This window comes from Schistocerca gregaria, chromosome 5 (assembly GCF_023897955.1).
Source record: "Schistocerca gregaria isolate iqSchGreg1 chromosome 5, iqSchGreg1.2, whole genome shotgun sequence".
NCBI lineage: Eukaryota > Metazoa > Arthropoda > Insecta > Orthoptera > Acrididae > Schistocerca > Schistocerca gregaria.
Window position 1 is genome coordinate 40587547 of NC_064924.1, and position 12030 is coordinate 40599576.

Consider the following 12030-nt stretch of genomic DNA (forward strand, 5'->3'; position numbering starts at 1 on the left):
GGAACATATGTGCTCAAAAGCATGAGGGATGGCTGCCAACTCCACAGTGAAAAGATTACAGCCGTCCACCAAGAAGTGCAGTTGGTATGTCCAGCACTGGCATAAGTAAAGCTTCCATGACCAGCAACTACTGAGCCATCTGTTTGGACTACTACTGAACCTCAGGTTCCGCCGAAGGTGGACAGGAAATGGTGGTGGTGGGCCTCCTGATGGACCAAGTCTTTTGGACCTTGTGATAACTTAAGATCAAGCTGTGGTTGGAAGACGCACCGTGGAAGTGTATGTGAGTAGGCCTGGAGAAGAGGTTTTAGAGGAGACAATTGAAGTTCAGAGAGGACGAAATGGTCGAAGACTCATCGTAATCTCTGATCTGAGCTGTAGTTTCTCGAGAAGGATTTCCGTGGTTGGGAAGAGGAGATGGTACACTTTCACTCCAGATGGTGGAGATGGGGAATCTGCATCAACTGTATATAGAAGATTGGCGCTAGGAAGTAGCAGGTCTCCGACATACTGAGTAACTGGTTGGTTGGTTGGGTTGGAGAAGGGATCAAACTACGTGGTCATCAGTCCCTCCGACCTTGGAATAACTAAAACCGATAAAACCTCACACTAAAAGAAAGAACGACAGTGGCCAGAAAATTACAAACTACTGACAGAGAAGGAAGGAAAAAAGCAGCAGAAGAGAGGAGGGAAATAAATTGACTAATGAGAGTGGCATGAAGGAAGAATCACAGGTAGAGAAGATGGACACTGAAGATAAGACACACCCCCATAAGGAAAGGAGTGGGAAGGCAGAGAGTGGGGGTGAACCACGAAGCCCAGTCGAAGCAAGTCACATCGGGGTGAAGGGGGGAGCAAGACGGATTCCCAGCCCTCCACCCACCGATAAGATTGAAGGTCCCACCCTTAAATAAAGCGATAAAAACCCCCATCACCAAGAAATCGTAAAATTAGCTTAGCCGCTGGGGAATCGTCAACTAACGCCAGGGGTAGCGAGTCAGGAAAGCTAGAAGTCCGTCGCAGGGTGGCTAAGTTGGGTCAGTCCTGTAAGAGGTGGACGACAGTCATCATTGATCCACAATGAAAGTGAGGAGGATCCTCACTGCAGAGGAGATAACCGTGAGTCAGCCATGTATGGCCGATGCAGAACCGGCAAAGGACGACAGAAGCATTACAAGAGGCCCCTAACGAACTCTGCCACATAGATGCAGAATCCTTTATCGCCCTGAGCTTGTTTATCGCAGAAAGCCCCAAAACCTGACGACGTAATGCCGAGCGAAGGTCTATTTCCGGAAGTCGGTTAGTAGCCAATTTAGCCAGTTGTAAGAGGTCCATGATTAAAGAATTTGTTACTAGGGCACTCGAGCTGATGTAATTTCGATGTATTGCTCACGCGCTGCCTGCGATATGTACGCTAGAAGAGAATCTGAGACCAAAGAGCAGTATTGACTGCAGTAAGAACTGTGTGTTAGTAGGAGTAAGTTGTTGCTAGCGAGCAGTCGTGTCTGGTGTATCGTGTTGGCTGGGTCGGTCGTGTGCAGCGATGGCGGAGCTTGAGCGTTGTAGGATAAGGTAAAAGCAGCCTCGCGCATATGTAGTATTGTTACATCAAGTCCCATGTAAATGTTTTAAAAATCTGTTAATAATAATCTTTCTCATAAAAAGTAACTTTTGGCATTCATCTCAATTTAAAGAATTCACTAATTTCTCCAATCCTTGGCCATCCCGATTATTGAAAACAAAAATCAGTTCTTTCCTTTTTATAAAAGACAAATCTATAGGCCAGCATTGCACTTAGCTGCGCCAGGAAAATTTCTTATAGGAGCAGATATATACGCGTTATCCGGCGATCTAATTAAGGTAAGATTTTTGAGTTTATTCAGAATGATGTATCAGGGCCATGGCGCAGCATCGCTGACGTTCAAAATTTACCAGGTTAAATTGACTGTCAATTATTGAAAGGTTATAAGTGAGTTGCAATTTTATCGAGAGGTTTGTCACATTGTGTTATTGATAGGTTACGCTAAATGTCAATGCTATACATATTTTCACTGTTGGGTAGTTACGCTAAATGAGAATGTTATTCATATTATTTTATTTTGTGGGGAGGTTACATAGTCGATCGACAAGTTCATTGCCAGTGATCCCAAAATGGTCTGGGATGCAAATGAAAGCCATGAGCAGCCACATAGATCAAGTCCTGGATAGCTATGGCAACAGATGGCGAGGGAAGCACTGGCCGATAGCTTGGAAACTGCTCAAGGAGTTCTGCCAATCCATATGTGGCATACAGCAAACCAGTGCTTAAAAGTATTGGTTAAAAACAGTGTTGGTTGCAATTTTGGTTTTTTATTTATCAACGACGCGTTTTGCCTTATCTAGGCATCTTCAGGTTATCTTTTCTAGATAGACGCGAGAGGCATCAAGATCTGCATAACGCGTTCCCGTTCAGAGGAGCGAGTAACAGAGTAATTGCAACAAAGACTGTTTTTAACCAATACTGCCCAAGGAGTCACTACAGATAGTGAAGGACAGTCCTGAGTAGAAGCGGACATGGTCCAGTGCACGCAAGATGGCTACCAATTCTGCAGTAAAAACACTACAGCCATGTGGCAAGGTATAATGTTCTATGTGTCTCACATAGGTTGGTTGGTTGTTTGGGGAAGGAGACCAGACAGCGTGGTCATCGGTCTCATCGGATTAGGGAAGGATGAGGAAGGAAGTCGGCCGTGCCCTTTCAGAGGAACCATCCCGGCATTAGGGAAATCACGGAAAACCTAAATCAGGATGGCCGGACGCGGGATTGAATCATCGTCCTCCCGAATGCGAGTTCAGTGTCTAACCACAGCGCCACCCCGCTCGGTCTCACATAGGTGTAAGAATAACCAGTGTGACCAGCAACCATCGAGCCATCAGTATAAATCACTTCTAAACCCTGCAATGGACTGAGGAGACAGTAGAATTCGTGATGTAGGACCTCTGGAGGGACAGAATCCTTTGAATTGAAGGAGAGATCACACCACGGAGGGTATGTGAGTGAGCAGAGAAAAAAGTTGGTGAAGGGAAGTGCTGGAGCACAGAATAGAGCGACTGAATGCAGGCAGCCATGGTAAGCCCAGATAGTGGTCGAATCGCTCGGGTGGTTGACTGCCGTGTAGGGATAAAGGAGACAATAATTAGGGTGCTTTGGGGTGCAGCAAATACGGAGCACATAAGATATCAGCTGTTGTTGGTGCAAAACTCGCAGCAGTGGAATCCCCACTTCTGCGAGAAGGCTAATCATACGGCTAGTCCAGAAGGCACCAGCCACAAGTCATACCCCACAATGGTAGATGGGATCTAGTATTTGCAATATCGGAGGTGACACAGAGCCATACGCTGGACTCCCATAGTCTACACGAGACTTTACCAGAGCTTTTTACAATCACAGTAGAATAGAGTTACCCGCACCCCAAGTGCACAAACACCTAAGAACATTGTGATGTAACCAGCATGTCCTCTTCAGCTGGCAAAGATGAGGGAGCCATGTCAACCGGTCATCGAAGACCTGACCCAAGAAGCAATGGGTGTCCGCCACCTCGAGAGACTGGCCATCGAGCAACAGGTCCGGATGGGGATGGACTTATGGCGATGGCAGAAATGCACGACACACAACTTGGCCACCGAGAGCTGAAAGCCATGGGAGAGAGCTCAAGATTGCTTTCAGTACATCGCCCCATGTACAGGGCGTTCTGCAGTGCCCATGACGGAGGACGTGACGTAGATACAAAAATCGTCAGCATACAAAGAGGGAGACACTGTCGGCCCAGCAGCCGCCACCAGTCCATTAACGGTTATGAGAAAGAGAGGGACGTTCAGCATGGAACCCTGTGGAACGCCATTTTCTTGCCGATGGAAAGTGCTGGAGGAGGAACCAACTTGGACCCGGAAAGAGCGACAAGAAACAACGTCACAGATAAAAACGGGCAGAGCGCCACGAAGGCCCCATTCGTGAAGGGTGGTGAGGATGTTGTGGCGTAGGTGGTGTCTTAAGCTTTATGCATGTCAAAGAAGACTGCAGTGAGGTGCTGCTGATGGGCAGAAGCCGACTGGACAGCAGACTCCAGGTGGACTAAGTTAACCACCATAGAGCAGCTATAGAGAAAACCACCTTGAGTCGATAACAAAATGTCGCGGGATTCAAGGATCCAAAACACGCGCTGACTCACCAGGTATGCAAGGAGCTTGCAGAGGGTGCTGGTACGGCAAATTGGACAGTAGTTATCCAGGTGAAGATGTGGCTTCCCAGGCTTCAACACCGGAGTAACAATGCTTTCCTTCGCTGGGTAGGAAATACCCCCTCACTCCATAGACGGTTGAAAAGGGTCAGTATACGATGGCGGCCAGCCACCGGTAAGTGTCGGAGCAATTGGTTATGTATCCAATCCGGTCCAGGAGCCGTGTCGGGACGAAGGGCGAGGGAGATGGCGAATTCCCAATCGCTAAATGTTGCGTTATAAGGCTCCAAGCAGCGAGAAACGAATGACAGACAGTCGTTCTTGAGAGCTCTATGAGGAGGAGGAACGTGTATTTATACTGAGTCAATGCAGAGGCTTGGCAGAAGGGATGAGCGAAATGTTCTGTGAGAATGGGCAAATGGGTAAGGACAACTCCATTCACAGAAACTACTGTAATGCCTTTTCGAAGAAAACGGCCAAAAGTGCGTCCGAGTTTCGCCCAGACTTGTGAAGAGAAGTGTGCAGTCATATGGCAGCTACATATCGTTCCCAGACAATCAGATTCTGAAATGCGCCCAAATGTGGAATCATTTAAAGGCTAGAAGGAGAGCAGTAAAAAGGTGACGCTTAAAGAGTTGAAGAGCACGGCGGCGGTCTTTTATGACCACAGCAACTTCCGGAGTCCACCAAGGGACCATCTTCCGACAGGGGGAACCCGTGGAAGAAGGGATGGCTGAAACAGCAGCGGAAAAAGTGATGGCGGTCAGAGTCTGTGTAGACACATCAATACTGCTGTGTGGAAGTACAGGGCGAATGGTAGCAGAGGAGAAGGCACCCCAATCTGCTTTAGAGAAGGCGCACCTTGGAGGGTGACTGAGAGAGATACACGGAAGGAAATTCAAAACAATTGCGTAATGACAGCTATCTGATAAGTCATCGTAGACACTCCACTGAATGGAAGGAAGATTGTCAGGACTGCAGATGGAGAGGTCAATGGAAAGAAATGTGCTGAGTGTCACACTAATGTGTATGGGAATGCTGGTGTAACAAAGGAAGTAGGTTACAGTACTCTTGTTCACCCACTGGTTGAAAACTGCTCAGCAGTGTTGTATCCGTACCAGATAGGGTTGATAGAGTAGAGAGGATCCAACGGAAAGCAGCGCGCTTCTTTACAGGATGATTTAGTAATCGCGAAAGCGTTACGGAGATGATAGATAAACTCCAGTGGGAGACTCTACAGGAGAGACGCTCAGTAGCTCGGTACAGGCTTTTGTTAAAGTTTCGAGAACATACCTTCACCGAAGAGTCAAGCAGTATATTGCTCCCTCCTACGTATATCTCGCGAAAGGGCCATGAGGATAAAATCAGAGAGATTACAGCCCACACAGAAGCATACCAACAATCCTTCTTTCCAAGAACAATACGAGACTGGAATAGAAGGGAGAACCGATAGAGGTACTCAGGGTACCATCCGCCACACACCAACAGGTGGTTTGCGGAATATGGATGTAGATGTAGATGTAGACAGAGGTCAAGTCTTTCCAGAACACCTTCAACTGTCCTGCCCAGGGCAGTAGTGGTATGACTACCACAAAGAATGTCAGTTTGGAGGAGAAGATCCCGATGGAATATGGCGCCCTGTACCGAGTTCAAAGAGTGGCATGGTGCGATGGAGACTGGAATGTCACGAAGATAGTCACAAGCGTACAGGGCAGCAGAAGATGTCTTTATGCACAAACCAGGTATCGAAGGAAAGGTTTCAGCCCAAACCGGCGAGCTTGACCCTCTTTCCAGGGGGTGCCCAGGGAGGGGAAGGATCAGAAGGAAGAGTGTTATGTCTTCCATCACTCTTAGAGATGGCCACAGAATGGCTGGGATGTTCAAGCATTTCTGACTTCATGTGAAAGTCGTCTGCCCTAGTAACACCCACTCCGACCAGAGTCTCGCCCTGTGGGCGCCAACGAGCCACAGCAAGGGCTGTCTGGCACGGCGGCCACTGCTGGGAATTCTGATGCCCTAAAGTGATGAGCATCGACTCCTTGGCATACACTAGGCGTTAACAGCTCATGTACTAGCAGTGTGATCCCTGTGTTGTCAGGGGGCTCAGCCAAGTGGGTATTTAACAGCCCCATCACACAGACTGGCTACTATGCTGGTGACCTAGCAGGAAGGGAGCCAGGGTGCAAGTGGAAAATGGAGGGGAGGAGGAGAGCAGCCTTCACCATGGAAACTAGGTTGGGAGTTCGACCCCAAACTCCAATGGGACCAAAAACTCCGAAAAGGAGATGGAAAAGCAAACTAAACATTACATATACAAAAACAAAAAGCTGGGATGATAGCCAAGTCTATATTAGTAAGTCCACCAACGGGGAAAGGAGGGGGTAGAGAGTAAGGAGCAAGGACAAGAAGGAGAGGAACAGGGATGTTGATGCAGGCTCCATGTGTAACACACATGTGCCCACAAAAGGGACTGTGATCCCCCTGTGAGGAGCTCTGCATGCAGATGGATCATACGACTTAAGGGGAAATTGTGTAAGCGTGTCCACAATAAAGCACATTGGATGGCGCCGACTGTGGTGCGAGCGGTTCTAGGCGCTACAGTCTGGAACCGCTCCACCGCTATGGTCGCAGGTTCGAATCCTTCCTTGGGCATGGATGTCTGTGATGTCATTAGGTTAGTTAGGATTAAGTAGTTCTAAGTTCTAGGTGACTGATCACCTCAGAAGTTAAGTCCCATAGTGCTCAGAGCCGTTTGAACCATTTGAACTTGCTCTTGCTTCACCGTTGCCACTGAGTGACGGCTGACCCAAAAACATTAATCGTCCACATACAGGGCAGATATGGCTAACTGTCTGGTGGAGGTAGTGAGTCTATTAACAGTGATGAGAGAACAAAGGACACCTAATACAGAGCCATGTGGAAAACCATTCTTCTCTTTCTGCAGAGCACTGAGAATGGTGCACTGAAGACCCCACTCATGCAGCATAAGTAGGATTTCATGTCACTGGGCAGGCCGGGAGAAACAGAGGGCAGGCCGGGAGAAACTGAGGGCAGGCCAGGAGAAACCGAGGGCAGGCTGGGAGAAAACGAGGGCAGGCCGGGAGAAACCGAGGGAGGCGGGGAGAAACCGAGGGCAGGCCCAGAGAAACCGAGGGCAGGCCCAGAGAAACCGAGGGCAAGCTGGGAGAAACTGAGGGCAGGCCAGGAGAAACCCATGGCAGGGCTGGACAAACTGAGGGCAGGCCAGGAGAAACTGAGGGCAGGCCAGGAGAAACTGAGGGAAATCCGTGAGAATCCGAGGGAAGGCCAGGAGAAACTGAGGGATGGCTGGAAGAAGGGAAGGCTGGAAGAAGGGAAGGCTGGATCAAGGAAAGGCTGGATCAAGGAAAGGCTGGAACAAGGAAAGGCTGGAAGAAGGAAAGGCTGGAAGGCTGGAAGAAGGGAAGGAAGAATGGAAGAAGAGACCAAACGGCCAATGACCAAGAAAGTGCCATATGTGGCACAAAAATTAGTAGGGAAACCATCGTTAAGGAGGAACACCTTGTAGTCTGCAAGAAATTGGACAATGTATAGCCCCTACTATATGAAAAATCGCTGCCCCACATAGGGAGTTGTGTATTAAAATAGTCAACGAGGATCAAAGAAGTGGGGAGTTACTGAAGGAAGAAAGTTATGGCAGCAGGTGTAGATGGCCTAGAAGGAGGGACATGGAAATTACAGACAGTGAGCACAGAGTCCATGTGGATAAATACATCATCTGCCTCCAATGTGTTTCAAAGGGAGATGCGTGTACTAACAACATCTATATGGACAAACATGCAAACTCAACAAGAAGCCCTCAAAAGGCAGACCGAGTTTGAACAAAGCAGAGAACCCACAAAGAGTATATATCCATAAGGTGTCATTCCCGGTGAATGAAAGCTGCCAAGTCAAAGGAAATAATGGATTGCAACTCCAGGAGGTGACATTAGTACACATTACACTTCCACTGAATAAGCAGAGAATGGGATCCAAACATGAGAAACACGAGCCAGCGCCGACCTCACTGCTGCGTCAAAATCTGTCACGAAAGGAGATGGTGCGATATACATAAATAAGAGGTCAGATTGGTTGCAATGGGTCAGTCACCATCGCTGGGGGAACCGGAGGGGTCATGCTGGCTCTTAAATTCCTCCTCCTCCTCTTTCTTCTTCTTCTTCTTCTTCTTCTTCCCCTTCCCCTCCTCCTCCTCCTCCTTCTCCTCTTTCATAGGTCGAGCAGAGGGGAATTCAGATGTCATCAATACACTGTGGAACCCTGTCATTTTATATGAGCCTCTATGTAAGATGAGCGATCAAGGGACTTATTATCCTCTATCTTTTTTTTCTTCTTATAAACCATGCAATTTGGTGAGCATGGAGAATGAGGGTGATAACGCTCATGGGTGGTGGATCATAGAGGATCTCCTCATGGAGTGGGTGTCGACAGTTGCCACATAGAGGGACCACCATATAACGAGAAGACGTGCCCAAAACGCAAGCACCGAAAGTACCTCGTGAGTGGCAGGACGTACAGCTTGACATCACACTGGTAATACACAATCCTGCCCTTCTACAGGAGGGAATATTGCTCAAATGCTAGAATAAAGGCAGTGGTGTGGGCGTGATTGTCCTTACGACTTTTCAAAAACACAAAAAAAAAATTATGAATGCCCCATCATTTCAGTATGGCCTGGAGTTTATAAGTTTGAAGGGAAATATCCCCATGAAAAATGACTCACTGAATTACATTGAAAGAGTGGTGAGAAGTAATGGACACCCCTCCATCACCAAGATCGTCACAAGCACGAAGAATTCCAGACCAGGCAGCAGAAGTAGTTTTGATCAAGAGTGAACCCGACCACATCTTACTGAGAGACTCCACTTCACCAAGCTAGTCTTAAATACTTTTTAGAAAAGATAACGGCTTGGTGGCAGTGAAGATGTCCCTATCAGCCCTTGGGCAGACCAGGCATGGAGGAAAGTGTTTCATCCTACGCTGGCAAGCCTGCCCTTCCTCCCAGCGTGTGGCAAGGGAAGACAAAGGAAGGCCACAGGATCAGAAGAAACAGCATTAAGTAATCCATTACCAGCTCGAGAGACGGCTGTAGAAGAATGTCCAGTTTTTTGAGGCTTAATATGTTTCACATGTGAAGCATTCACCCTGATACCATCTACTCTATTCAATAGACTCTCCCCATGGGCCACACCCTACCACAGGAAGGGCTGACTGGCAAAGTGGCCGCTGCTGGGAGTATCCTTGCGTTGTCAGGGGGTTCAGGCAGATGGATACACAACAGCTCCACCATACAGACTGGCTATATGTGCTTGTGATGTAGTGGGACAGAGGAGGGCTATAGTGGGAAATAGAGGAGAAAGGAACTGGAAGAGGTATTCACGCCATAGATGCTAAGGAGGGTGTTCTTCCTCAGATGGCTCACAATACAGAGAAAAAATTTAGAAGTGGAGCTCAGGGTCCTGTATGCACCAGACACAAAGTCACCAAAGAACCATGAGCCTCTTAAGGGTCAGAGATGTGTGTCAACAAGTTACTATGCACATATCACGCAATTCCAGTAAATTACAGGCGGGTGGTTGTGGGCATGGAGCTGGTGACAGATATAGTCAGGTGTATATTACATGATTTTCAGATCACACGAATTTAATGACCAAGATATCAACGTGAGTTCACTATCATGCTCTTCAAACCACAGCAGGACACATGATTCTAGCATCGTGACATGGGCAGTTATTCCACTGGAATATTGCAGTGCTGTCGGGGTGATAAGCACTGTCCAGACACATTAATATAACCATCTGTCAAAAGCCTGAGTAACTAACTACCTTTAGCAGCACAGACCGCAGCGAGAGGCTCACGAAGAGACTCAGTGACGTTCTGGAATGTACTGACAGGGATGTGGAGCCATGCAGACTAGTGCCGTGAGCAGCTGTACTACGCTTCTCAGTTGAGGATCCATGGTGTGAACAGCCTTATCGAGGTGGTCCCCCAGATTCTCGACTGGGTTTGAATCCGGGAAGCTTTGTGACCAGAGGAGTATGGTGGACTCACCTTGGTGCTCTTCGAATGAAGTACATACACTGTGAGCTATGCGACACATTGTATTGTCCTGCTTGTATATGTTACTGTACCAAGGAGAAACAAACGGCATGAAGGGGTGGACATGGTGGCGATGTATAGATGCATACTTTGGGTGATCCATCGTGCCTTCCAGAAAGAAAAAAAAACCTACCTCATATCATAAAGTTCCCTCCCGCCGGCCTGGACCCTTCTGACGATTGTAACATGCTCTTTAGTGTCAGGCGTCACACGCCATACATAACAATGGCCATCTGCCTAATGGAGAATAAACCAGTTCATCTGAAAAGACCGCATCTCACCATTCAGTTCACGTCCTGTTGCCGTACTGAAGTGCGAATTCCAGCCCTCCACGAAGACTAAAGGAAGTCAGCGAGGGTGCATGAAACAGACACCTGCAGCGGAGGCATCAACGCTCGCCAGTCAGTGGTTCAGGAGACACTGTTGGTAGCCCCTTGGTTCATCTGGGAAGTCAGTTGCTGAACAGTGGCACGTTGCACACCTCTGAAATAAAGCGTGTAGTGCACCACAGTTGCCATTTTGCCATGCACGATATACCTTAGTCCCGTCGGCAGCAACTTAGCCGTTTCGGAAATGCTTCCACCCTTGGCCCGAAAGCCAATGAACGTGCCCTTTTGGACGTTAAAAAATCTCTCCCATTCTGCATTACAACGACCTCTCTGTTTTCCTCGTTTCCCCGAGGTGCTTTATATACCCTCCACAGCTAGTGTTGCAACTGTAATTTTGTGGGTGGTTATTGCACACAGGAAGTTGTTGCGTTCATATGACCGGCCATGTCTCGAGCATGGAGAAATGTTGTTGTTCCGAAATGATGTTTACATAGCCCACAGCTGTCTTAGTGCCACAGCAACCATTACTGCGTGTCAGCCTGGTTACTGCGTGTCAGGGCATATCCATGGACATGGTGTGACAAACTTAACTGAGCTGACAAAGTGACAAGTTTCCATTGACTGATCGTCGTGTTACTCCGTGCCCGCTGCAATCGTGTTTGACGATGTCGCTGGGTCATCATGGAAACACGTAGGGCTCATATCCAGCGTAATCCGTGTTCAAGAATGTGTGCTGAACGGTGTACTTAACAGTGTGGGGACGGCTTCTACTTTCACGTTATGCGGTGAAGCTTGGAACACCTTGTCATGATTTCATCCGCCTTCAGCCTCTTTCCATAGACGCTCAAGACAACAGCACACAAACAGTTTCGCCCATGCCGAGATGCCCATTCCCAGGCGAAAGACCATAACAATCTGCTCTTTGTCAAAGTCCTTTAATCGTCGCTAGTTTCCTTGCTGCGTCAAGCCCACAACGCCTCCAGGCAAGATCCCATCTCGCGCTGGACAGTGGACATTATGTTTCCGCTGAACAGGGCAGATGTCACTATTTCGCCCTCTCATTTGAAGAGTAGTTTCTAGCATTGTGTTCAAAATGTTGTAAGACGTGTATATTTCTATTGTCTATTGTCAAACCACAATTTATGTAAGATGTTTATATTTATTAATAGGATTAAGTAGGAATAATTAATATTTGTCATGTTAGAAATAATTGTAGTAGCAGGGAATGTCTGCACCAAAGTATTGTTGGCAAGAGAGACCGCAAATAAGATATAATTTTAAAAAGGTCAGGAAAGACACAGCGTATGGATACATTTTAAGAAAAGACCGGAAAAGGCCGCGCATTGATA

At 47.7% G+C, this 12030-nt stretch overlaps 1 protein-coding gene across 1 annotated transcript; it reads left to right on the top strand.

The window, feature by feature from the left end:
- Window positions 1-7215: 7215 nt before the first annotated feature.
- Window positions 7216-7764, top strand: LOC126273214 (uncharacterized). The gene has a single exon (XM_049976757.1). The coding sequence runs from the start codon at window positions 7216-7218 to the stop codon at window positions 7762-7764; it is 549 nt and encodes a 182-aa protein (XP_049832714.1).
- Window positions 7765-12030: the final 4266 nt, after the last annotated feature.